Source organism: Podarcis liolepis (assembly GCF_965112155.1).
Source record: "Podarcis liolepis genome assembly, chromosome: 15".
Taxonomy (NCBI): Eukaryota; Metazoa; Chordata; class Lepidosauria; order Squamata; family Lacertidae; genus Podarcis; species Podarcis liolepis.
The window spans coordinates 5,342,351-5,369,839 of NC_139566.1; the positions used below are offsets into that span (position 1 = coordinate 5,342,351).

General features: G+C 45.6%; 3 protein-coding genes across 3 annotated transcripts in view; 1 reads left to right on the forward strand and 2 right to left on the reverse strand.

Annotated features, from left to right (window-relative positions):
- The window catches only part of LOC310694277 (uncharacterized protein), a 160,976-nt gene that overhangs the window by 90,862 nt on the left and 42,625 nt on the right, over positions 1-27,489 (forward strand). The window lies entirely within an intron of this gene.
- On the reverse strand, positions 1,370-17,620 carry APH1A (aph-1 homolog A, gamma-secretase subunit). The gene is made up of 7 exons (XM_083477371.1): positions 17,446-17,620; positions 11,774-11,944; positions 10,660-10,733; positions 9,684-9,806; positions 7,639-7,766; positions 4,945-5,068; positions 1,370-2,846 (listed from the first exon to the last, which is right to left on the reverse strand). The coding sequence occupies exons 1-7, from the start codon at positions 17,556-17,558 to the stop codon at positions 2,782-2,784; spliced, it is 798 nt and encodes a 265-aa protein (XP_083333497.1). The 5' UTR covers positions 17,559-17,620; the 3' UTR covers positions 1,370-2,781.
- On the reverse strand, positions 21,603-25,710 carry LOC310693900 (uncharacterized protein). Its single transcript, XM_083476292.1, has 6 exons — positions 25,137-25,710; positions 24,541-24,876; positions 23,579-23,890; positions 23,363-23,479; positions 22,891-22,937; positions 21,603-21,686 (listed from the first exon to the last, which is right to left on the reverse strand). The coding sequence occupies exons 1-6, from the start codon at positions 25,213-25,215 to the stop codon at positions 21,636-21,638; spliced, it is 942 nt and encodes a 313-aa protein (XP_083332418.1). The 5' UTR covers positions 25,216-25,710; the 3' UTR covers positions 21,603-21,635.

The following is a 27,489-nucleotide window of genomic DNA, read 5'->3' on the forward strand; positions in this document are numbered from 1 at the left end:
ATCAAACAGCAAGAATGGAGATTCCCACTAGGCTTAGGAAGAACTCCACAATTCTATGATTTTTTGGGTGGGGAGGGGGTCACACAACATCAAAACGTCTCCCTTGTGCAAGACCCCCTTTCCTTGCCTAACTGAGTGCAATCGTGCCAACTGCAATCCTGAGGATGGAATTCCAGATCCTCCACCAAAACCAACAAGAGACATTTATAACAGTTCTACCCATCCCTAGCAATGCCACCCTTTGCACCTGTAAAATAATAACATAGCGCTTTGCCACTCCCAACGCAGGAAGCCCTGTTACAAGCCAGAAATCCTTTTATTCATTGCACCAACAGGGATGATAGGCAAAAGGATCCTGGCTTCAATATATATCTCTATATTTAAAGGACTGGTGATCTGTCAAAAAACAACTCAAACCCTTTAAATGCCTCTCCCCAACATATCAAAGCAGCAGTATGTTAATGTAGATGCAGTGGCACATCCTGGCCAGCAGATGGCGGTAAAACTTCTTGCTGCAGCACAAGTGCTTTCCTGCCCAAGGTTCCAATACTGCTGCTCACTGGCTGGCAGCCACAACCATAGAGTTGGGGGGGGGAACCCAGAGGGAGAGACAGCCTTCTTCTCTTGTTCCTGTTTGAAAGTGGGTGGGGGGCAGAATCATTTAAACTCTTCCTCTTTATGGAGAAAGCCCTATTTGCCTTGGCACTGGCCAGCAGCCACACGGCCATCTTCAGTCGGAGGTGCCAACTTAAGCCCTTGGTGACTCCACACTCACAGGGCTGCCATATGCCCAGAATTTCGCACACATATCCGGGATTCGTCTGCTGAAAACAGCGTCCAGGCAGAATTTCTGATAACTGGTTAAAGTCTGGGAAAATCCTTGTTGGAAGTGGGGGTTTTTTTGCAAAGAAAGAAAGAAAGAAAGAAAGAAAGAAAGAAAGAAAGAAAGAGTTTTGATAGCCCAAAAGTGGAAGTCACAGGAGATTCCGACTGTAAGGGAATGGCAGATAAAGTTGGTTGAATACGCTGAAACGGCAAAATTGACACACAGAATTCGCAATCAGGAGGAGACGAAGTACCAAAAAGAATGGAGTAAATTTATGGTTTATATAAGTGAGAAGTGTAGAACTATAAAAACGTTGGCAGGATTGAATTAAATCTTATGTCACGGTGTAATTTTTAACCAATGAAACTGTGAATTATAGATTGGAATAAGAAAACTTGGGGAAGGGAAGGACGGAAGTCAACAGCTCTATGGAGCATAAAGTAGGATATATGTAATAAGATTTGATGTTTTTGTTGGTTGGTGTTCTTAAATCTCAATAAAAAGCATAAGAAAAGAAAAGTTTTTTGTAATGAAAGAAAGATAGATAGATCCACAACTTTATTGTTCGGATTTTAACTTTTTGAAATATGGCAACCGTACACACTCAACTGGACCTAAACCTTTTTCTTCCCTTCCTCAAATATCCCATGAAGGCCGCTTTCATCGTCTAAGGGGCCTGCTATCTTTCGTGGTCCTTGGGCTTGACCGCAGCTAGCATTGAGGGAGTCAGTCCACCTGTGGCCCACCAGATATTGCTGGGAGTCCAGCTCCCTTCAGCCCCTGCCAAGATGGCCAAGGAGCAAGGGAATGCTGGGAGCCCCCAACAACTTAGGGCTGCCCTTGCGCATTCAGACACACATATATTAAAAATCCAGGGCTCCAGTGTTTCAACACATCGAGGACAACAGGAAGGCGTTTCAGTCCAAAGGCTTTTCATGCACCACCTCTTCTGTCCTCTCGAAGGAAAAAAAAGAAACTTCAGTTCAGTTTTTGTCCTTGAAAAAGTACGATAGTAAAACAAAATCAATTGCACACAGAGGAAGGATTCTTTCAGAACAAGGGATCATTCCGGTTTGGGAGTTTTAACAGCAAAAAGTAGGTGACCGACCCTCACTGCCATGAGCAAGACTGATCTAGAGTAACCTGATCACTTGAGGGGATCGTGCTCTCTTTGCAGCTTAGAGCAGGATCGGCGACTCACGGCAGCAGGGCCAAATCCGGGCCTTCTTGAACAGTTCCGACCAGCTTCCAGTTGCTATTACGATGCTGATGGGAATTGCTTCATTCGAGGAGGGTGGATTGTGGTCAATCAGGCCTGCTCTCCTCTCTTGGCCCTCTGGCCAAAGTTGCCGACCAGGAGTAACGGGCGCCTAGCCTAGGCACAACTAACTTCGCACCACTTTTACGTCAACATCACACATCCCAGAAAGAGAACTGGTTGTATATCCTGAGCTCCCCGACGTTGAAGAAGAGGGGGAAGGGGCTCATTTTGGCTCCAAAAAATTGTGTGTCCCAAGAAAACATCGGAGGACAAATTACGTGGCCTTGTTTGCCTCTACCGAAAAGATGAAAATGCTTAAGAGATTAGCCGACGTTCTCCCTCTTGCAGATCAGTCAAGAAAATATACCTCCTTACACACACTGGAGGGACGGTAGGGAAACCAACCACATGGAATATTGAATTTCCAACCATATGGAATACTGAATTCCCAAGCACGTGGAATATGTAATGAGCTCTTCTTGGGAGTAGTTATCACCCTGCCATCAGAGCTGTCAGTTCGGGCCAAAGGAATCATCCCTTGGGCTTGGAGAGTCGACTCTGGACTTGTGCCAGGCAGAGGGGGGAGGGAAGAGAGAGGGCGTGGATTTGATTGGCAGAGGCTGCAGCCAACGGAAGGGCACTTGGGTGGTCCTCAGGAGCATCCTCAGATCCAGGATGCTGAAAAAGGGTGGGCTCAGTCCTCCACAGGAAGCTGCAGCGCAGAGTAGACCATAACTTGGTCAGCTTCCTTCCGCCGGCCTGGAAGAAAAGGGGGCTGCGTCAGTACAGAGAAAGAGAGATGTATAGAGGCAACCACTGGCTAGACTCCATCTAAACCACGTTGTCTGGGTGGTCGCTGCTGCCAGTTGGGCAATCTTTGGCCAGTTGTCTGCTAGTAAGACTCTGGCCCTATCTTAAGGCACTTTAAACTGGATCAATTTAGGCAGACATGGCTTCCCCCCAAAGGATCCTGGGAACTGTAGATTATATATATATATATATATATATATATATATATATATGCAGGTTTTGGTGTCCTCGGGTGTCTTCCCGTGTAAAAGTTGGGGTGTCTAGGCGACGTTTCGACGAGGTCTCACTCGTCATCTTCAGGCTGGTGCTTTCGGCTTCTTGTTACTGGAACAGAGCTCTGTTCCAGTAACAAGAAGCCGAAAGCACCAGCCTGAAGATGACGAGTGAGACCTCGTCGAAACGTCGCCTAGACACCCCAACTTTTACACGGGAAGACACCCGAGGACACCAAAACCTGCATTCCTGTACCCGTGAAAATCTACGAAAACATATATATATATATATATATATATTCTTGTTTCAGAATATTTCTCTCTTTTAATATATATATATATATATATATATATATATATATATATATATATAAATTTTATTAGTATTTTCCACACAACAACACAAAGAATATTGAAAAATAACAATACACAAAACACAAAAACCAACATTCAAAAAACAAAAAAACCACAAATCCATATCTTACAAGTTAATAATAAAAACACTAAAAAGAAAAACAAACATTGACTTCCACCAGTCCCTCAGCACCTCCTTTACCTCTCATTGCGTCTTCCTGTCTTCCTGATCATCTCTATCCTAACATCTAGATATAAATCCCTCTTTCTTATCCTTTCACTTCACAAGGTTATTCCAGACTCAGACAGATTTCTGCCCTCGAACCTTGGCTTTTAAGGTATTCATTTAGGCACTTTTTTTACTTCGCTTTTTGGTTTTTTTCTTATTATGCCTGTCGATTTGGCTAATTCTAAATATTCTGAAAGCTTACATAACCACTGGGAACTGTAGATTTTTAAGGGTGCTGAGATTTGCTAGGAGGAGACCCTCTGTTCCCACCAGAGAAACAACTCCCAGAATTCCCTGGAAAGAAGGAACCGGCTGTTAAACCACTCTGGGAACCATCGCTCGGTCTCCTGCAGGACCGAGTTCCCAAGTTTAACTCCGCGCTGTGTGGAGAAGAACTCCTTTTATCTGTCCTGAAAACTCCAAAGCCCATGAGTTCCAATGTTATGAGAGAGGGAGGAAAACATTTCTCTCTGCTGTTTCTCCATGCTATGCAGAATTTGATAAGACTCCTCTATCACGTCACCTCTCGCCTGCCTTTTTCTCTAAACCAACAAGGCTCAAACACTTGAAATCCCTGCAGACATATGGACTAGAAACTTGGGTTTTAAAATTTTTTTTAAACTAAAGCTACCGCAGTTTTCGCTCTATAGGACGCACCTGACCATAGGACGCACCTTGTTTTAGAAGGGGAGAACAAGAAAAAAAAAATCCCCCTCTCTGCTCAGCGCACCTTCAGTGAAGCGGCAGGAGAAATGGAGCCCCTTCCATTTCTCCTCCCGCTTTGCTGAAGGGGCGCTGCGCAGCTCTCCCTCTCTGCTGAAGCCAGGAGAGTCTGGCTCTCCCGGCTTCAGAAAAAGGAACCCGAAGCCTTCAGAGTGCAGCGTGAGTTCCCACTGTGCTCCGGAGGCTTCAGGCGGTTATCCCTAAAGCCCCTCTCGCTCTCCAGGCTTCAGCAAAAGCAACACATAGCCTCTGGAGCGCGCGCTCCCTCTGCGCTTCAGAGGCTTCGTGTTGCTATCGCTGAAGCCAGGGAGCCTGCATTCGCTCCATAGGACGCACACACATTTCCCCTTAATTTTTAGAGGGGGGAAAGTGCGTCCTATAGAGCGAAAAATACGGTATTTGCTTAGGTCAAGCAAGCTGTTTCTGATCCTACCCATGCCTGTATAAACCTAGGTGGACTGGGGGTGGTGGTCTGTTTTAGCTATTGCCCTGCACCCGTTCCTCTCCCACACAGAAGTGTCACCCTCACATGACAGGCAGGTGACGATGCTCCTCAGGGAACCTCCGGCGGTGAAGAAGGCCCAGACCCCCATGGAGAAGGTGATGATGAAGATGGGGATGAGACTGGCTTCGTAGCAAGGGTTTAGAAACGTCTGTGGAGACGGGAGAAAAAGAGAGGATTTCAGAACAAAGGATTTCAGACCACAATAAATCTGCTTCATATATAATAATAATAATAATAATAATAATAATAATAATAATAATAATATATTATTATTTATACCCCGCCCATCTGGCTGGCTTTCCCCAGCCGCTCTGGGCGGCTCCCAACAGAATATTAAAATACAACAGTCTATTAAACATTAAAAGCTTCCCTAAACAGGGCTGCCTTCAGACGTCTTCTAAATGTCAGGTAGTTGTTTATCTCTTTGACATCTGATGGGAGGGCGTTCCACAGGGCGGGTGCCACCACCAAGAAGGCCCTCTGTCTGGTTCCCTATAACTTGGCTTCTCGCAGCGAGGGAACCGCCAGAAGGCCCTCAGCACTGGACCTCAGCGTCCGGGCAGAATGATGGGGGTGAAGATGCTCATTCAGGTATACTGGGCTGAGGCCGTTTAGGGCTTTAAAGGTCAGCACCAACACTTTGAATTGTGCTCGGAAACGTACTGGGAGCCAATGCAGATCTCTCAGGACCGGTGTTATGTGGTCCCGGCGGCCGCTCCCAGTCACCAGTCTACCTGCCACATTCTGGATTAATTGCAGTTTCCGGGACACCTTCAAAGGTAGCCCCACGTAGAGCGCATTGCAGTAGTCCAAGCAGGAGATAACTAGAGCATGCACCACTCTGGAGAGACAGTCCGCGGGCAGGTAGGGTCTCAGCCTATGTACCAAATGGAGCTCCAAATCCAGTCTTTAGCTGTGGTTCCTGCATTGCAAGGGGTTGGCTGGATGACCTAGGGAGGGCCCTTCCAGCTGTATGATCTGATCCTGTATCCTCTCCTTGCGGTTGCTGCCAATCCCTTCCACATCCCATAAACCTCTTCAAAGCAGGCAGCCCAGGCTCGTCTCCACGGCAACTGCGGCTGACCGATGTGGCTTAGGGGATAATTCCCTGCTGTTCTCGAAGGCCAGATGGTTTTCATGTGACTGCAAATCTCGCATTTAACGTCCTCCCACCAGCCTCTCCTCCTCCTACACTGCTAAGGAGAAGAGCGGAGCAGGTAGGGGGTGCGAGGAAAACAAACCAAGAGTCCTGCTAGAAGGCCTCACTTTCCTTTGCAACACCAGGAAAAGCGCACAGGAAAGCCTTTGGAAATCTGGGGAGAGGGGTGGTTGTAACTAAGCCGGGATCACACGTCGTTTGAGACCTTTAACACCAGAAGATTTTTAAAAGGGGCGCAGGAATAAAACTATTCACGTACCTGTGTGAATTCAATATTCACTATTAAATGGAGAAATCCCCACCCCACCAATAAACAACAGGATAAATGGACAGCATAAAAACAAAGTAAGTGGCCTGCAGGATCAAGCCCATCTTGTCTAGCATCGTGCTCTCACCCAATGCCTGTGGGAAACCCACAAACAGAATTCGGGCACAATGAGAATCTCTCCCCTGCTGCAGTTTCCAGCAATTGGAATTCAGAGACATCGCCGCCTCCGGCCGTGGAGGTAGAACGTAAGCGTTGTGCCTCGTGGCCCCTGATAGCTTCACTCTATGAATTTGTCCAACCCTTCTGTAAAGCCACCCAACTTAGTGGACATCACTGCCTCTTGTGGGAGCGAGTTCCATAGTCTATGCACTGCGTGAAGAAGTACTTTATCTGTTCTGAACCTTCCAGTGTTCAACTTCATTGGATATTCCCAAGTTCTAAGGTTACGAAAGAGAGAGAGAGAGAAGCTATTCTCTAAACCTTTGGGCCCATCTAGCTCAGTCGGGATGCGGGTGGCGCTGTGGGTTAAACCACAGAGCCTAGGGCTTGCCGATCCGAAGGTCAGCGGTTTGAATCCCCACGACGGGGTGAGCTCCCGTTGCTCGGTCCCTGCTCCTGCCAACCCAGGAGTTCGAAAGCACGTCAAAGTGCAAGTAGATAAATAGGTACCGCTCCGGTGGGAAGGTAAAACGGCGCTTCCGTGCACTGCTCTGGTTCGCCAGAAGCGGCTTAGTCATGCTGGCCACATGACCCGGAAGCTGTACGCTGGCTCCCTCGGCCAGTAAAGCGAGGGAGCAGGAACCAAGCAACGGGAGCTCACCCCGTCACGGGGATTTGAACCACCGACCTTCTGATCGGCAAGCCCTAGGCTCTGTGGTTTCACGTGCCACCCGCATTCCTTGAGACTCCTTAAGGGGAGTGAAAGGCAGGATATCAAGTCCAAACTCTTCTTCTTCTTGCGGGAGGGAGTTCCGTAGTTTAACCCACGCGCTGCGTGTAGAAATCTGCAGGAGTGTTCCTGCATCCCTGTCTTCTCTGCAAGTTTCCCTTTCGGGCGTCTGCTCAGCCACCGTGAGAACAGGATTCTGGATTAGATAAGCCACTAACCTCACCCAGCTAGAGGGCTCTTCTGACTTTCTTATGGAACCTCCAGCTCCAGGGGCAGTCTATCTGAAATCCTAGGCTCTTGGAGGCATTCAGCCACTGCGAGAACGGGATGCTGGAATAGACTGGGGCCAGATCCAACAGTGCGCTCCTGATGTTCCGATGTAACACGGGTCATTCTACTCACCAAGCCAGACGTGACCAGGTGACTGATGACCACCAACGCCAGAGTCCAGTAGCGGCCCTTCTCGCAGGCGTCGAAGAAGATCGTGCCCCAGAACGTGTGTAGGAAAACCAGCGCCATCGTGAGGAAGGCTGGAAGGAGGAGGGCGGGAGAATGGTCAAGCCATATTGCGGCGAGTACGATTTACGCTGTTTCTCAAAATCGGTGGTTTGGCAGTCTGTTCCATGTAGACAGTGCCAGTTTAGAGAAGCATTTGACAATCTTTTTTGGACTGTCAAGTGGCCAGCAGCCCACGTAGGGCTGCAATTGTCCCATTACCGGAGAGCCTTTATTAGTCAGTGTGGAGCAGGGCAGGGGAAAGTTTGGCTATCCTGATAATTTTAGACAGCAACTCCCATTAGCCAACATTCAGAGATGATGGATGCGTGTTTTATTTTATCTCTTGTTAAACATATATCCTTCCTCCCAAAGGCAGGAGTGATCAGACTTCTTAAAATCAATCCCACTACACACTGAAGACTAGGCAAGATCTCTTCTGGACAAAAAAAGGTTATTTATGTAAGCTACTACTACTGCGGCCCAAGTTTTGTTAGCCCAAAAATGGAAAACGAGCGAGGTCCCAAGCAAAGAAGAATGGCAACTTAAACTGACAGGATACAGTATGCGTGGCTTGCAGACCTATCTTATAGAATAAGAGAACAAGAAGAACGTATGTTTAAAGAAGATTGGAAAGCGTTTATTAAATACGGGGGTGGGGGGGTGGGAATTGTGTACATTTGAAAACGCTGGCAGCATTAAGATAAATTCGACAGTGTAAATAAGCTTTGATGGGTGCAATAATGGATTACTGAATGGTTTAGTTTATATAAAATATGCAGGGATTTATGTTATGCAAAATGAACCATGGAAAGAGAAGAAGTCATTGATTTTTTAAGGTTGTTTAAATGAATATTTTAAATTATAAAACAGAAAACTCAACAGAGACGGCACCTCTCCAATATTTAGCATGTCAGAATTCCAAATGAGAGACGCCACAACCTTGAAGGCCTTGTTTCTCTATTGCAAGCACCCCCAAACCTGGCCCTCCAGATGTTTTGGGACTACAATTCCCATCATCCTTAGCGAACAGGACCAGTGGTCAGGGATGATGGGAATTGTAGTCCCAAAACATCTGGAGGGCCGAGTTTGGGGATGTCTGCTCTATTGTATGGAATGGGCCTCCTGATAAGCTGGCTATCCTCACCTGGGGAGTGCAGGTGTCTGTCAGGTATATAAGGGCTGAGACCATTCTACATGTTCTCCTTTAGGATTCTAGAGGGCCAAAGGTTTTCCCCACCCATAGGGAACACTGAGAACTTAGATGGACCCCAGAGGTCTGTCTCGGTGTCGATGGCCTTCCTATGTCCCCGAAAGTCACCTGAAGTGATTTTTTTATTTTTATTTTACCAACAACCAAAACACAAACAGTGAAAACAAACAATGAAACCCCCCAGGTGGCTGACACGTTGGGTATACATAATCAATGATAACATATTCAAATCAACTATACGTACAACTCTATATACCTTAACACTCCTCTCTCCACAAGGTTTATCTAATTTTTAACATTTTAATTGCCCAATTAGTTCAAACCTGCCCAAATCGTTCAATATCTTCTCAAACCAATTCTCCTTCTTCTCACTGACCTTAAACCCTTTCATTTTATGTATCTTCACAGTTAGATATTCTAAGATTATAATATTTTTTCAATTTTTACCTCCATTGGTTCAGCCCTAGCTCTTCTGCATTTTTCCAGTTACTCGCTATAACCTGTCTGGCTGCAGTTACTATCAATTTTACCACTCAGGCTAATAAGAACCATTAATTTAGATATTTCCACCTTCCTACCCACAATTCCCGATATTTCTATACCAATCTGTTTCCGGAATTCATTAACTAACGGACAATCCCACCACATATGACTGTACGTTCCCATCACTCCACATTTCCTCCAGCATTTCTTACTCCCAGATTTTGTAATATGATATAACCTTACAGGTGTGTAATACCTGAAGTGATGAAGTAATGGGGCGAATCCCCATGGATTCCCACGGTGCCTGGCCCAATGGAGTCCGCAAGGATGTTGATGACGGAGAAGACCCCGCTGATGATTCCAAAGGAGAGGCCTGACACTGCGGAAGAGAGTACAAAGGACAAACCCATTTCACAGCACTCTGAGAACGTTTATTGCTATGCCGCGCCTCATCGTACAGGACATCACTCTCCAAACTAGCAGCCTCCATTGTGAGATCAGTTTATAATGGAATTTGCACACACAGGGGAAGGGGAACTCAAGAGGTCTGAAAAAGTCAGCAAAGTTGTTCCATTGGTACCTCGGGTTAAATACTTACAGTGGTACCTCGGGTTAAGTACTTAATTCGTTCCGGAGGTCTGTTCTTAACCTGAAACTTTTTTTAATCTGAAGCACCACTTTAGCTAATGGGGGTCTCCTGCTGCTGCCGTGCCGTTGGAGCCCGGTTTCTGTTCTTATCCTGAAGCAAAGTTCTTAACCTGAAGCACTATTTCTGGGTTAGCGGAGTGTGTAACCTGAAGCGTATGTAACCCGAGGTACCACTGTAATTCGTTCCGGAGGTCCGTTCTTAACCTGAAGCACCCTTTAGCTAATGGGGCCTCCTGCTGCTGCTGCTGCGCCGCCGGAGCACGATTTCTGCTCTCATCCTGAAGCAAAGTTCTTAACCTGAAGCACCATTTCTGGGTTAGCGGAGTCTGTAACCTGAAGCGTATGTAACCTGAGGTACCACTGTATTTCACTTGGGAGGGGGCGCTTTGAAAATGGAGCTTTAAAGGAAACCGGATTCTGAAGTGTGAAGGGCTTCTGCTTTAGCTTTGTCGGTTACAGGCGGCTGCTTTTTAAGGCCAGAAAAGGACATCTGGATTCTACAAGGAGGAACTGTTTCAGCGACCGTTGTGACGCACGTAGGGAGACAGACACGCAGGAAAGGGAACAGTCAGCAATTCGCTCACCGTATGCCATCTGCTTGATCGAGATGGGAGACCGGCCGTCTTCGCTGATGGTCACCAGCCCCTCGTCAGCTTTCCTGAGGGAAGGATGCAAAAAGAAAGCAGGAAATTGGTCGGCGGTTTGTGAGGCAGAGACAGTCACGAGATTTTTGTAGCATAGTGTTGGAAGAGGCATCAAGGGTTGGGCAGTCTGGCGATGCAGGAATCACAACTAAATAATCCCCGACTGCTCTTTAAAAACTTCCATGTTTACCCAAGAGCTCCTAGGTTCCGACTCTTTAATTTTGTTTTTCTTTTGAACCATACTCGATTTTATTTGCGATGCACTGCTGCATTTCCCCCTGCCATCTTTTACAGTGGTGCCTCGCAAGACGAAAAGAATCCGTTCTGTGATTCTCGTCTAGCGGTTTTTTCATCTTGCGAAGCAAGCCCATTGACGGATTAGCGGATTAGCGCTATTAGCAGCTTTTAACAGCTTATCTGCTTATCGGATCAGCTGATAAGCGGCTTAGCGGCTTAGAAAAAGGGGGGGAGGGAAAAAACCCCGCAGGAACTCGCAAGACATTTTCGTCTTGCGAAGCAAGCCCATAGGAAATTCGTTTTGCGAAGCACCTCCAAAACGGAAAACTCTTTCGTCTAGCGAGTTTTCCGTCTTGCGAGGCATTCGTCTTGCGGGGCACCACTGTATTTAGGAAATTTCAGTGAACAATTGTTTTCCATTTGTTTATTAGTTTTATCTCACAGTATCTCCTTTTATGAACAGACTCCAGTTTTATGTTTTGATTTATTGTATCCTTTGTGTGTATATAAAGGAGATGGATGGATCAATTTACTTTTATTTATTCAACAAGGTTTATACACACCACTTGATTGCAATAAAAAACCTTTGAGTGGTTTCTTTTTTTAAAAAAAAGGACGCCGCATTAAATTTATCATTAAAAAGACCATTATAAAAATGGACCACAGAAAGAGGGAGAAGGAAGTCAAATTTCGAAACGTTAAATTGATTGTAAAACTAATGGAATGCATAAATTTGAAAAGTATAAATAAAAATCTAAAAAATAAAAATTGGCACAGAAGTGGGAATATTTGCCACAGCTTAGCAAGGCACTCTTACTTGAGGAGCTTGAAGTACGCGAAGCGGAAGGCTTCCTGGAGCAAGACCGAGACAGCCGCCCCGAAGATCAAAAGGCCGTACTGGAGACGCCCATCTTCCCGGTCGCTCAGGTGCACCGAAATAAACCAGATCAAAGAGGCGAGGAGCAGGGAGACCAGCCAGAAAAAGGCCCTGGATAGACAGCGAGAGGAATAAAAGGACATTAACCGTTACCAACAGGTGTGCACACACAGTGGTACCTTGGTTCTCAAACTTAATCCATTCCGGAAGTCCGTTCCAAAACCAAAGCGTTCCAAAACCAAGGCACGCTTTCCCATAGAAAGCAATGCAAAACGGATTAATCCGTTCCAGACTTTTAAAAACAACCCCTAAAACAGCAATTTAACATGAATTTTACTATCTAACGAGACCACTGACCCATAAAATGAAAGGAATAATCAATGTACCGTACTATAAAATAAATAAGACAGTATTGCAGGTGATAAAAATTAAATTTAACTTTTTTTCTTAACTGCATTCACTGATGATAGTCATTGTTTGGTTTGGGGGGCTTTTATCCATTTCCACAGTCACACAATCAATCAATCAATCAATCAGTAGCTGAACTGGGTTCCACACAAAAACAAAAACAAATTAACCAAAAAAGCCTCTAAATAAATAAATAAATAGCAAAAACAAAAGCGCCAAACTTAATCAGTTCCGGAAATGTCTGTTAGACTTCCAAAATGTTCAAAAACCAAGGCGCAGCTTCTGATTGGTGCAGGTGCCCTGGAAACAATAACCAACAGCTGCATCAGATGTTCGGCTTCTGAAAAATGTTCAAAAACCGGAACACTTACTTTCGGGTTTTTGGCGTTTGAGAGCCAAGGTACCACTTTACTCTGAACTTGGGGACAAGAGATTCACACCAGGATAACCCACTTTCTGCAACCTGTTTAAATCATGAGCTACTACGCAGAATTTTTTCTGCTTCACGGGAAGAAGCTAAGGCCAACAGGCATCAAAATTTGGGTCCCTCCAGATGTTCCAGACTACCGCTGGGGCTGATGGGAGTTGTAGTTCAAAACAGCTGCAAGGCCTCAGGCTGACAACAGCCGAGTTGAACAGCCCCTCTTCCATGCCTGTACCACTTGCCAGAAACCCCCACCCTGTCAAGCCTTATCCCGGTTATTTAAATCAGGGTGGATTTGATTTAAAATCAAATCAAATTAAATCACAATTTAAATCACTAGTCAGTAAGACTTGATTTAAATCTTTTTTTTTCTTTTCAGAAAGACTCATTCTTGCTGGTATAATCTTAACATTTACAACCAGACGAAGTTTTCATTTTTTGAATAATAAATTTTCAGAGTAGTTTTTACAATCATATCCAAAATTACTGATTTGGTTTATACTATGATTAGAAATACATAAGACAGATAATTATGACATTATTGTGAGGTTTAATAAGTGAACTGTTTATATTTGGACAATTTTTCTGCTGTACTTTATTGGAAGGAGAAAAATTCTTTAAGGCTGTCATGCGCCGATGATGTATCTAACTTCTCTCCTCTGAGCTATCTAAGGGAAGTTTGGTCAGATGCAAACCTTTGTCATGTGCTCCATTGCAGGAAGGAAGGAAGGAATGCAATGCAGGCTTTGGGGTGTGTTTTTGTTGTTGTAAATAAACAGCAGAACTGGAAAATCTAGATTTGCAGAGGAGACACACAATGCCCCCTTTTGTCAACCAAAGGTGCTTTCTCACAGTTTCCAAAGGGACGTTTTGGCACCGTTGGGGCTGTGATTTTCTCAGTGGGAATAAATGCTGCAGGCGCATTTTACAAGTACAGGCTTCGAATGCAAGGAAGAGGAAGGCATCGACCCCACCTTGCTTGCTTTCAATACATCTCCAAAACTCAACATAGCAAGCTCCCGCCATCTGTAACAGAGCCTAGCACGTCGTCACCAGCAAAATGTGCTCCGGACCAGGCTTCCTACACTCTGGAGGCAATAATAAACAAGGACATGGATTGTACCGTATTTTTCGCCCCATAGGACGCACCTATTTTTTTGGGGGGGGGAATAAAGAAAATTTTCCCCCCTCCCCAGGCATGGGGCAGGCGCGGGGGAAGCCCGAGCTTCCCCCGACCCCAGAACAGCCTGCTATCTGCAAGCCTAGGGAGCCGCGCCGGTCTCCCCAGGCTTGCGGAGAGGTGCGCGAAGCCGGGGGGCGCTCTTCAGCGCGCACCAGGCTTCGGAATGCAGGCAGCTCCGCGTCACCCTCCGGAGCCCCACGTGGCTTTGTGCCGGGATCGGGAGGGTGGCGCAGAGCTGCAGGAAGCCCGGGAAAGCCTGCATTCGCCCCACAGGATGCACACACATTTCCCCTTCATTTTTGGAGGGGAAAAAGTGCGTCGTATAGGGCGAAAAATACGGTAACTTCTGCAAAAAAAAAAAAAAAATCACAGCCAACAGGACCTGGCCCAGCAGTAGGGAACCTGCCTTGACGCAGAAAGTCTGGGGTTAAATCTGCAACATCATTGACAAAGCAGTAAATCAATCCCTTTATTTGGAATCATGAGGACAAGGCTGCAGCTCAGTGATAAGAGCACATACCGTATTTTTCGCTCTATAAGGCGCACCAGACCACAAGACGCACCTAGTTTTTGGAGGAGGAAAACAAGAAAAAATATATTCTGAATCTCAGAAGCCAGAACAGCAAGAGGGATCTCTGCGCAGTGAAAGCAGCAATCCCTCTTGCTGTTCTGGCTTCTGGGATAGCTGCGCAGCCTGCATTCGCTCCATAAGACGCACACACATTTCCCCTTACTTTTTAGGAGGGAAAAAGTGAGTCCTATAGAGCAAAAAATACAGTACTTTGCACGCAGGAGATCCCAGAGTGCAATCCTCAAAATCTTCAGGTCAGGCTGGGAATGTCCCACTGCCTGAAACCCCAAAGAGCTGCTGCCAGTCCGAGTGGACAATACTGAGCTAGATGGATCCAAGGGTCTGACTCTGTTTAAATCCCACTGGTCCTAAAATATGGGTTTTAAGGGAAGAGGACCCAGAGAAGGCTGTGTGACTTCCAGGAGCTCTTAAGACTGACAAGTTCCTTAGAAAAACCGCAAAAAATGGTTTCTGGTTTTTTTTTTAAAAAGATGATTATTTCCATGCTGGGGTAGCAGCACTGATGCTAAGATAGTACAGTATTTTAAACCGGATACTTTATCAGGGAGAAAGCAAGAGGAAGTGCCTGAAAAGTTAGTTAATGTCTTGGTGGGAGGGGGCACACAGGTGGGCAGAATTGGCCAATAAACTGCAAATGGTCCAGTTTATGCCCACCCACTTTGCACTGTGTTGTTGGTTATAATAAGAGGGAGAGAGAAATATGTTTTTCTTCTCTTTTTAAAAAGGATTGTTTATTTATTTCCAGTCTCCATTGCCCTTGAGACTGACCCAGAAACTCCAGCGGGTGCAGAATGCCGCGGCGAGACTCCTTATGGGGTCTTCGCTGCGAGATCACATTCATCCGGTACTATACCAACTGCACTGGCTCCCGGTGGAGTACAGGATCAGGTTTAAGGTGCTGGTTTTAACCTTTAAAGCCCTATACGGCCTAGGACCCTCGTACCTACGGGACCGCCTCTCCTGGTATGCCCCACAGAGGAACCTACGGTCTGCAAATAAAAACATCCTGAAGGTCCCAGGCCTCAGAGAGGTTAGGCTGGCCTCAACTAGAGCCAGGGCCTTCTCGGCTGTGGCTCCAATTTGGTGGAACACTCCGTCACAAGAGACCAGGGACCTGCGGGACCTGACATCTTTCCGCAAGGCCTGCAAGACAGAGTTGTTCCACCAGGGCTTTGGTCAGGGCGCAGCCTGACTCCCTCCTCCGGCAACCTGCACAGAACTTTGCTTAACGGTTGCCATTAATTTGATTTTAATTAATTGTTATAATGAAATGTTTTAGAATGTTAGATTATTTGATTGTTTGATTATTTGATTGTTGTTAGCCGCCCTGAGCCCGGCTTTGGCTGGGGAGGGCGGGATATAAATAAAATTTATTATTTTTATTATTATTATTTATGAGTTGCTTCCTATGATAGCATATCAAAGCAATTTCGAGAATCGCCTTTCTATGTAAGCCGCTTAAGCGATTTCACATCGTTGCGCGGTTATGTGCAAATAAATAAATAATCCTCAAGAACTAAAATGACACAGATTACAATGGGATTTACTCCCCGGTAAAAGTATGGATATAGAGCTGGCTACCTAAGCAAACATAAATGAAAAACCCAAATATAATTAAGCTGCCTTAAAATGGAAAGGTGAGATAATAGTTTCGCAACCCTCTTGTTGTTACACTGGGACCTTCAAAGGAGGGGGGGGGGGTCTGTGCATGGAGCTCCCCTCCCCACCCCCACCTTCATAAGTGTGTTTCCATATCACCCACATAACCTCAAGAAGACCCTCCCCTGACCCTAGAAAAAAGAGGAGACCTCCACCCACCAGCCCTATTGCCCCCAGAGGGGCTCTTGCCCCCTCCCCCACTCCAGGCCCCACAACCCTCTACAGGTCTACTCAAACTGAGCTTACTCCACCCATAGAAATGGGTGGAAGTTTGCACCTTGTATGAACAAAACAAAACCAAGCAAAACACTGTGATCTCCGATTTAAAATGAAAGAAAGTGGGAGTAACAATTTTGCAATCTGTCATTAATTCCCTGCCCCCTTCTTGCCCGGAGCCTGCAAAGGAAGTGCTTTGCACATGCCCCAGATTCCTCTTTCCCCTCCACCAGAATCTGTGAGCAAGACTACAATCTCTGCCTTAAAAGGAAAAGGTGGGCCTCGTAATTTTGCAATCAAGCGATTCCAGCTAAACATCAGGAAGAACTTTCCGACAGGAAGAAGCGGCGACCTCTTTTCCTTGCAGGTTTTATAGCAGAGGTTGGGTGGTCACCTTTCGTGGATGCTTTAGTTGAGATTCCTGCATTGAGGGGGTCCTTTCATTCTACATTCTATGATTCTATGGAAAGCCCCCCCCCCTTCTCTTTGAGAGGCTGGGGCCAGAGCCTTCTCCCCTCCACAAGAACAAAAAAAACACGTGAACAAAACAAGGCTATGATCTCTCTGCCTGCAAACAGGAAATGTGGGAATAATCCTGTGTTTTGTTTTGCAATTTATCGTTCAATCATAACCTTCCTCTCTTTGCTAGCTAGGCAGAGACCTACCACGGAAGGTCTTTCTGCACATGCTCCGGAGCGCCCTCTCCACGTCACCCTCCCCCAACCGGGACACACTTTCCGCCCCCCAGAAAGAAGAGGAAGAGGGGATTTCCCCCCCAGCAGCCCCCTTCCCCCCAAACCAAGAGGCTGGGGCCAGAGCCTTCTCCCCTCCCCAAGAACAAAAAAAACACGTGAACAAAACAAGGCTATGATCTCTCTGCCTGCAAACAGGAAATGTGGGAATAATCCTGTTTTTTTCTGTTTTTTGTTTTGCAATTTACCGTTCAATCATAACCTTCCTCTCTTTGCTAGGCAGAGACCTAGCACGGAAGGTCTTTCTGCACATGCCCCGGAGCCCTCTCTCCACGTCACCCTCCCCCAACCGGGACCCACTTTCCTCCCCCCAAAAAGAAGAGAGGATTCCCCCCCAGCAGCCCCCTCCGCCCCCCAAAAAACCAGCCCCCTGCTGACCCAGCCACCAGGATGATGACGCGCAGGGGGTCCCCGGCCACGGTGAGCAGGCAGAGGGCCAAGGCCGGCCCGAAGGCGATGAAGGTGCAGCCGAAGAACACCGCCGCCCCCATCGCCCCGAGAAGCAGCGCCGGAGGCAGCAGGAACCAGGCAGGGAGGGAGGCTCCGGCAGAGAGCCCGGGCGGGGCCACAGGCGGCCAATGGGAGCCGGCGGGGAGGGGAAGCCACGCCCATCAGGAGGGGGCCGGTCCCGCAAGGCCTCATGGGAATTGTAGTCCCTCAGGTGAGAGGTGGGGGAAAGGGCGGGGCGCGCCACTCGCCCCGCCCTCAGCTCCATAGATGTGTGAATAGGGTAGAGGGGACCTCCTCTAAAGCTAGATAGATATTCTTTATGTTGTTGTTGTTTAGTCGTTTAGTCGCGTCCGCCTCTTCGTGACCCCCTGGACCAGAGCACGCCAGGCACTCCTGTCTTCCTCTGCCTCCCGCAGTTTGGTCAAACTCATGCTGGTCTCTTCAAGAACACTGTCCCACCATCTCGTCCTCTGTCGTCCCCTTCTCCTTGTGCCCTCCATCTTTCCCAACATCAGGGTCTTTTCCAGGGAGTCTTCTCTTCCCATGAGGTGGCCAAAGTATTCATAGAATCATAGAGTTGGAAGAGACCCCAAGGGCCATCGAGTCCAACCCCCTGCCAAGCAGGAAACACCATCAGAGCACTCCTGACATATGGTTGTCAAGCCTCTGCTTAAAGACCTCCAAAGTAGGAGACTCCACCACACTCCTTGGCAGCAAATTCCACTGTCGAACAGCTCTTACTGCCAGGAAGTTCTTCCTAATGTTTAGGTGGAATCTTCTTTCTTGTAGTTTGGATCCATTGCTCCGTGTCCGCTTCTCTGGAGCAGCAGAAAACAACCTTTCTCCCTCCTCTATGTGACATCCTTTTATATATTTGAACATGGCTATCATATCACCCCTTAACCCCTTAACCTCCTCTTCTCCAGGTGTTGGAGTCTCAGCTTCAGGATCTGTCCTTCCAGTGAGCACTCAGGGCTGATCTCCTTCAGAATGGAGAGGTTGGATCATCTTGCAGTCCATGGGACTCTCAAGAGTCTCCTCCAGCACCAGAATTCAAAAGCATCCATTCTTTGGCGATCAGCCTTCTTGATGGCCCAGCTCTCACTTCCATACATCACTATTGGAAAAACTGTAACTATACGGACCTTTGTTGGCAAGGTGATGTCTCTGCTTTTTAAGATACTGTCTAGGTTTGCCATCGCCTTTCTCCCAAGGAGCAGGCGTCTTTTAATTTTGTGACTGCTGTCACCATCTGCACTGATCATGGAGCCCAAGAAAGTAAAATCTCTCACTGCCTCCATTTCTTCCCCTTCTATTTGCCAGGAGGTGATGGGACCAGTGGCCATGATCTTCGTTTTTTTGATGTTGAGCTTCAGACCATATTTTGCGCTCTCCTCTTTCACCCTCATTAAAAGGTTCTTCAATTCCTCCTCACTTTCTGCCATCAAGGTTGTGTCATCTGCATATTCTTTATAGATAGAATTAAAGAACCTTTTAAGTTTTAATGCATTCACTAGCTATTTTGTTATGTTCAGCTGTGTTCTCTGGACAAGGTCACAGCAAGTTAAAATCAAAATCGTGTGTGTGTATATATATATATATGTGTGTGTGTGTGTGTGTATTACTGATAAGTAAATATACAAAACCAACAACTCTCCATTTCCTAATGAAACCAAAAATAAATGTCAAAAGTTGGTGAGGGAAATAAATAAACAACCTCCCATGTCAAAATTCTTTGGTTTACGTCTAAATATATTGCTAATGTCTCATTTTAAAAGACACAGTTGATTTTCCTTTTTTTCTTTCTTTTTTGCTGTGGTTGCTTTGAAAACTCCGTAGCCCAAATTAAACTGAAACTGAAAAGATTATTATGTTTTGGCCTATTAGGAATCTATAATTTTAAGTACTTGTTTGTCTTGTATGGCCTGTAAAGAGAGAAAACCAAATAAGATGTTTTGTGCAACAGACTAAGGTAACTGAGGGAGCGAAGATGGCCGACACAAAGCCAAAACAGGCGCGAAAATGAAAAATGGTTTGTTTTTTGCAAATAGCAGAGTCAGACTCAAACAGAAGACACACTGTGAAGCAAATCAAGTTTATTACAGAAAAAAGCAATACCCAAAAGCTGAAAATATGCATGTAAACCAAACAAAAAATAAGACACACTTTTTAAAGAAACACTTGCAAAACTCAGAGGCATCGCTGGGTTTAACAATATTCTGGGCAAAAGTTGTTTCTTGTCAGCTAATGGATTTGTTGATGAAACACTGTTGGCACTTACAAATTTCTCAAAGCAGCTAAATTGAAAATTAAAGCAGATTCTGTCTGCAGGCCAATAATTTAAATTCAAGACAAAACGCCTTAAGGAAGAAAGGGGAGGAGGGTCTATTGCGTTCATTGCTGGATTTGACGACAATTAATTTGATTATTTTAACAGCTTCTGCTTTTTTATTATTATTAATAGTGTAGCTTTGGCTGCTCTGAGCTCAGTATGGAGGGCTCTGAGTAAAGTTTCTTTTTATTCAGAGATTTGGGGAAGGGCTCCTTTCCGAGAAATGTCAATACCCCACGTCAACAAGCCTCTCTCTTCGCTTGTGTGATTTGTTCAGTGCAAAACTTTCTCAGAATGGTAGAAATTTCTTGAACCACCTCCTCCCCGTGTATAATTTCGCTATCTGATGTCAAGAAGCCACAAATACACAGCAAAAGTGGCTTTTAGTTAGGCACAGCAAACGCTTTTTGTCACAAGTGGCCCATGGCATCGTCACACCTCAAATTCCTGCACTTGCAAAAAGCCACAGTCTCCCCCAGCCCGCGAAATGCAAAATTGCCCCGTTGTGGTCCTTGAGAGCGATAAGATCTCCATGTCTCAAAAGCTTCTGCACTGGTCACAGCAGGTTTGCCACAGAGAGCAGCAAAAGGCAAAAGACGTTACACCTTACATTCGCCGCTTTTTATTTTTATTTGTGGCTACCTGCAGAGTGTTTGCATTTTGCAAGAGGGATTCAGCTGCCTGCTGGAAATTAAGTTTTGCACAATTGAGAGAGATTAAGGTGCTCTGAGGCAACAAATCTATCACATAAATATATATATATATATCTTCCCAAATCAGAGTCTAGCTGTAGCCTTATGAGGCTTTGCCCTCGGGTGGGAAAAATATTGCTCCCGGGAAAGGGAAGTGGGAGTCAACAGACACTCAAGGAATACTTTCGGAGAAAAGGCTTTTTATTTCTACCATCCATGAACTGGTAGAAGGAGCAAGTGTGATAGTTCACAAAAAGCATGCACGAGTTCACAGTCATGTGCACAAACATATATACCCTTCCAGATCCCTCCCCCTTCTTCCAGAGTCCTGCCCCTGAGTTCCTCTGAGCATGAACAGAAAGCTGTCTTGGGACTATTTTGGACCCTTCCCAGGAAAGGGGGAATGAGAGCGGTTCAGCATGTCCAAAGATGTTGCAACTGAATGAGATAAGATTCGTTCCTCAGGCCTGAGTATTCTTGGCATTGACAGAGGCTATTCATTTGCTTTTAAAAGTAGTAGTAGAAGAAGGAGAGTTTGGATTTGATATCCCGCCTTTCACTCCCTTTAAGGAGTTTCAAAGGGGCTAAAATTCTCCTTTCCCTTCCTCCCCCACAACAAACACTCTGTGAGGTGAGTGGGGCTGAGGGACTTCAGAGAAGTGTGACTGGCCCAAGGTCACCCAGCAGCTGCAAGTGGAGGAGCGGAGACGCAAACCCGGTTCCCCAGATTACGAGACTACCGCTTTTAACCACTGCACCACACTGGCATTTTGCCTATGCACAGCATCTTGTGATAGAGCAGAGGAGAGCAGAGAAAAGCTGTTTTGGATTTTTAGAAGACAAAAGGAATTCTGGACAGTTTTGAGGCCTGGGGTGATTTCACAGACAGGATTTGGGTATCCTGTCCCTTCACAGCAACTGATGCTTTTCAGGTCGTCCTTCAAAATTTTGGATTTCATAGAATCATAGAATCATAGAATCATAGAGTTGGAAGAGACCACAAGGGCCATCGAGTCCAACCCCCTGCCAAGCAGGAAACACCATCACGTAGCTGGCCTTTCATTTCTTCCCTTGCACTGTTGGTCTTCTCTTCCTCACATCTTAGGTCTTGCCTGAAAGACCAGTTGGCCATAGGAAATTTCATCCTGTTATAAAATTTGGAGGAGAGGGCTGTTAGTTGCTTGATGGCTTAAATTCAACGCCTTTTTGGCCATTTGAGAAGCATCCAGACCTCTCTGTCTCCCTTTCTTATTTTTCCAGTTTTAAATACAGTTCTCCACATCTAGGGAAGCTTTTAGTGTCTGATGTTTTATCACTTTATTAATATTATTATCATTAATTCTGTTGGGAGCTGCCCAGAGTAAGGTTACCAGACGTCCCTGTTGCCTGGGGACAGTACCCGGATTTACAGCTTTCTCAGCATTCACATGTATGTAGCGAACAATAAGTGCCCCCGGATTCATTGAAAAAAATCTGGTAACCTTAGCCCAGAGTGGCTGGGGAAACCTAGCCAGATGGGCTGGGTATAAATAATAATGATTATTATTTATGCAGCAATTTGAGGGGGTTTTTTATTTAAAAAAGCTTCAAGAAAACCATACAACATTTTAGTGCAGATTCCATTTTGTATGCACTTTTGACTCATGAACAGATTTTCTCAAGTAATTATCCCTAATGGGATGCATTTTTGTACATTATTTTCATAAATATATTCATTTTTGTGAACACTGTCTGGATGGAGAGTGTCAGGGAACTGACATCAGAGCGAGAGGCGAAGGGGAGGCTCCCAGATTCTGCTGGCGAAGGACCCAGCACCAGGGGGAGAAGCAGCTCGGTAGAGGAGGAAGGAAATCAGCGCAACACCAGGGATAAAGGGGGGCAAATGGGAGAAGCGGAGGGATTCTTCTCTGGACATCAGTGAGGAGAGCACAGGTCCTCCACTACCCACGCCCTCCCTGCGCAGAAGACTCCCGCGCAGTGAGAGGAGGAGGCGACTAGGAGTCAGACAGCTTCTATGCTGAAAAAGGTTTAAGAAACGCCCACAGACAGATTCTGCTAGCGACTGAGGCAGCCACGTGGAGATGGGCTGCGCAGTCAGGACGGTCTAACCAAGGCAATTAAGCCTAGAAAGGCGGCAGTTTACGCACGAGTAACTCATACTCATTACAGAGAGCTACACTGCAAAATATGGGCAAAATTTGTGGAAGTGCAAACTTCAAAGGTTGGCTGTGTTTCAGTTCTCATAGTGTTTCAGAAAGTGCAAATCTGATAGTTCTGAATTTAATGCAAACGGAATCAAATTTATTCCCCATTCCTATCCCCCATCTATATTTTAAAAAGAGCCCTTACCTGTATTTCCTCTGAAGGAGGAGGTTCAGAGATCTTGGTGTGACACCCTTCGGGAGCAAAACAGTTTTACTATATTTTATTATTAAACAAATTTAACACACAAACAGATGTATGTGCTATCATTAACAACACATGACACACTTTTAAAAAAGGCTTTAAGATTCCCCCCCCCCTTGAATGTTGTCGAGGGCTGCCAAAAAGTGGTTGGACCACCCTGATACACACATACACAAATTTAATATTTGATTTTTACAGTATTTTCTTATGCACATTTTGCACTGTTTCATACAACTGATTTTTGTTGATTAAGTGATATATATCTTGCTAATTAAAACATAAAACAAATAGCGGGAAGCCCTGGCTGCCTTGTCCACTACAGGCAGCAAAATTTCCTTTTCCCCTCTGCGTAAAGAGACACTGACATAGGGCATATTGTCATGGTTCTTTCCCGGGGTGTAGCTCCTCATATTACCTGGGCCAATTCGTATCCAAATAAAACTCAGGAAGATGAGCAGTGATGCCAACACACCGACGACAGCAAAGAACACTGTGTAGACTTGGCAGTTCCCGTTATCGTCTGTGGAAGAAGCTTTCAAAAAAGGAGAGAAAGAATATATTTTTAAAAAAACCCAGCGTTGCTTACTCAGGAATTTCTGCTGTCGACAGAAGTCAACAACGCATCACTCACATGCATTGAACATGGCGGTCCTTTTCACGCTGGCGCTGGAGGAGTTGAACCTGACTTCGCAGGTGATATTTCCCCCACTGCTGTGTAATTCCATGGGGAAGCGAAGGAGACTGACAAAGGTTAAGGATCCACTGTTGTTTTTTGCTAAAAGGGTCCAGGCCTCATGAGGGAGAGCTCCCGGGACGTCCCAGGAAACCCGGACTAAGTTGCACGCTCCATGGACCACGCAAGCAAGCTGGTTTTGCAGCTGGGAAGACGGCCCTTGCTTAGAGGGTTTTAAAAGCATCAGCCGGGTGCTCGGGGTATAACTGTCTGATGACAAAAAAACAGGGAGAGGAGAGATTCATCATTGCATAATTTCATCCACCTCTATCCTGCCTCCTCTTATTTGCCCTTTCTAAAAACTAAAAAGCACCAAACTCTCCTCCTCCATCGTCTTCTGAACATTTACTGGCTCTACAATATCCCTTTTCGGGTGAGGTAACTGGAACTGTACACAGTATCCCAATTGTGGCTTGCATGAGATATTTGTGTCATGCAATTATGATTATTATAATTTTTATCCATTCCTAAGGATCCCTAGGATGGAATTGCCTTTCTCAATTCTTCTAGGAAAGCTGTATCTTCGTCAGGAGGTTTGGGGTGAGGCCCCCTTAAATGCTATGGGGAAGGGCTGGGCTAGTGTTTTGCTCCTGCAAAGGCCAGAGCAGTTTCTTAGAGAGAATCGTAGGAAACAGCCGAGCAGTTGAGGGCTGTGGCAGACCCTCCATGAGATTCTTGGTGCCAATGGAGGCCGAACGAGGCTGGTTCCTGGTATTTTGTGACAGGATGAAATATGTAAGAGCAGGGCTAGAATTCAACAACAGCCTTGCCTGCAACGTATGAGATGATCTTGAGAACAAATACTAATTTAACTGCCCCACTGAGTGGTTCTAGTGTAAATCTCAGACCTAATCTCTTACCTCCAACAACCAGTAGGCATAATCCTTTGCTGACATTATAATTTGTTGTGACACAGAAATATATGCCAGAATCCGACCTCTGGACATTCAAGATCTCCAGCGTTGAGTTTTGACTGTAAGATTTAGCTCTGCAGACAAATCTGTCCCCAGTTTCTCCATCGTTACAACGTTTGACTAAAACTGGAAATCTGCTTTCTCTTCTTTTATACCAACTGAATGATAATCCGCCGTCCTCAATTTTTTCGGCAGAAGTGCACGGAATCTGTGCCGACTCTCCAATACCCACAAACTGGAACCTCTGCGTTGGATACAGGAATGAAAGGTAGGCTGGAAGAACTGTGGAGAGGAAAACCCACAAGGACCGTTAACGGCTGCAGGTTTGCTCCCCAGTCTTTTCCCACAAAAAGATAAAACACCGCTCAAGGATCTCTACATTGCCCTGTGATGGAAACATTAGAAATCAGATGCACATTTAAGGAAAAAGTGGGAAATGTTTTACCAAAACTACAGAAAGTTTCAGAGTCTATAAAAAATATTCAACTCAATCGCTTTCTCAGGTTTTAAGAGTTGGGCAAAAGCAGCAGAATAAATCTTACCTGCGGAGGACAAAACAAGGTATGTGGTCAACAACATTGCTGAAAGTAGCGGCAGCAGCCAGAAGTCCAGAGCCCACATCAAATGTGCAGCAGCTTCAGTGGAAAAGGTTTAATGTAACACCAGCTTCTTGCCAGAGAACCACCTTCATGTGGGCGTTGCAGTGGGGTGATGGGGGCCATTGAGAAAGGTCAGCAGGGCTTGTGATAAAGTAAAAGCATTCTGGGAATTGATCTATAACGAGCTAAAAAAGATGCTTAGATATACCTTCCCCAAAAAGCCAGGAGCACTTTTGCTGGGTTTGATGGGAGAGGAAATTGCTAAGACTACGGTATTTCTGTACGCCACGACGGCAGCAAGAACTTTATTAGCTGAAAAGTGGAAAGTGCAGGAATTGCCAACGATTGAGGAGTGGCAGACGAAGATGATGGACGATGTGGAATTAGCCAAGCTGACCGGTAGAATCCGGAACCAAGACGACCAAAAGTTTCAAAGAGGCTGGAGTAAATTTATTGGGTATATGAATAATTGTGGCAAAAATGTGAAGACACTAGCTGGATTGAAATAAATCCTGCAATGAAACCTAAAACATTTTATAACTTTCTAGACCAAAGAGACAGAGTTGACTATAACAACTATTTTACAACTATTTTATAACTAGTACAACTATTTTACTTTTAAAAGACACCTGAAGGAGGCCCTGTTTATTGTTTTTTATATTTGGTTGGAAGCCACCCAGAGTGGCTGAGGAGACCCAGTCTGATGGGCGGGGTATAAATAAATTATTATTATTATTATTATTATTATTATTATTATTATTATTAGGATATAAAGGTCAGGAGTGGAGGTTTTAAAGTGCGACATAAAGACTTGAAAACAAAAAAAAGTTGAAGGAGTAGAGGGAAGTCACGAGCTCAGCAGAGCAAAGAGTATTTTTATTTGCTGTTGTAATGTTGGAAATATTGTGTTAAAAAAGAAAATAATAAAAATTATATGTAAAAAAATAAATGAGAAAGGTCAACAGGGAGGAACCACTCCCAGAAAGCCCCCTAACAGCACTCCCTGCTTTATTCAATGCCCTGTTATTGCCTAAATGTATATGCAATGGCAAAATGTCTGCATGACACATCTTACCCTTTAAAAAATGGACACACTGCCTTCGGGTCCAGGCTGAAACTCTGGCAGCACATTTCCATCCTGATTTATAGGAAGCACAGGAGCTTGCTTTCTGCTAAGCCAGACCTATCTAGCGCAGTGCTGTCTACACTGACTGGCAGCATCTCTCCAGGGTTTCAGGCACAGGACATTACTTTGGCCTGGAGGACGCCAAATATTGAACCCGAAACACCTTTTCTCTTGCAAAACATGTCTATGGCATTTATTTCCCTTTTGGCAGAAGTGAATGAAATCTGCAGGCACAGTAGCCCATTCCTGAGTTGACAAAACCTTTCACACTACAGTCAGATAGATCCAGGAGTTTTTATGCTTGGTACCCATAAAAGTAACATTAGTAAAGGTAAAGGGACCCCTGACCATTAGGTCCAGTCGTGGCCGACTCTGGGGTTGCGACGCTCAGCTCTCTTTATTGGCCGAGGGAGCCGGCGTACAGCTTCCGGGTCATGTGGCCAGCATGACTAAGCCGCTTCTGGCGAACCAGAGCAGCGCACGGAAACGCCGTTTACCTTCCCGGTGGGGCAGTACCTATTTATCTACTTGCACTTTGACATGCTTTCGAACTGCTAGGTGGGCAGGAGCAGAGACCGAGCAACGGGAGCTCACCCCATCACAGGGATCCGAACCGCTGACCTTCTGATCGGCAAGCCCTAGGCTCTGTGGTTTAACCCACAGTGCCTCCCGCGTCCCTAAAAGTAACATTATTTTTGTTATTGTTATTATTTCTTTGGTGCCAGAAGCTGCAAGTTTAACCAGGTCAGTTAAATCCTAGTCTAGGCTCTACAAAAGGCCAAGAGCTTTATCTTTTGGCTAGGCTTCCCTGGAGATACCCAGGGGCACATTTATCCTCAGTACCCCTCTCCATAGATAAAAAAAGACAGGAGGAAATCAAACTAAAAGCTTTCTCTTTGAGAGCTATATTTAGGTAGTAGCTGGCTGGCCACCTCTGCAGCTTCAAGAGACCACAGACACACAAAATCCCTGGGTGTGCATCTCAGAGGTAACTCTGGTTAAGAAAAAAGCACCCAGCACCCTCCTGACTCAATCTTTCTGCTCTGGTTGGTTTTGACACCCCTGAGCCTATTTTCTTCATTTGCAAAATCGATAAAAACAGGAAATTTTTGCAGAAGTTTGTGTGGCTTTGGCTTCGATGCTGTTTGTAACAGTAATGAAATGTTGGTA

Coding starts and splice junctions, on each gene's coding strand:
- APH1A (XM_083477371.1), bottom strand. CDS start 17,558: ATGGGGGCGGCGGTGTTCTTCGGCTGCACCTTCATCGCCTTCGGGCCG. Junction 10,734..11,773: donor GCGTACTTCAAGCTCCTCAA/GTAAGAGTGCCT, acceptor TCCTTCCCTCAG/GAAAGCTGACGAGGGGCTGG. Junction 2,847..4,944: donor CATCGTCACCTGCCTGTCAT/GTGAGGGTGACA, acceptor CTTTTCTTCCAG/GCCGGCGGAAGGAAGCTGAC.
- LOC310693900 (XM_083476292.1), bottom strand. CDS start 25,215: ATGTGGGCTCTGGACTTCTGGCTGCTGCCGCTACTTTCAGCAATGTTG. Junction 23,891..24,540: donor ATGCCTACTGGTTGTTGGAG/GTAAGAGATTAG, acceptor TTTTGTCATCAG/ACAGTTATACCCCGAGCACC. Junction 21,687..22,890: donor CTCCTTCAGAGGAAATACAG/GTAAGGGCTCTT, acceptor ATTTTATAACAG/GATGAAATTTCCTATGGCCA.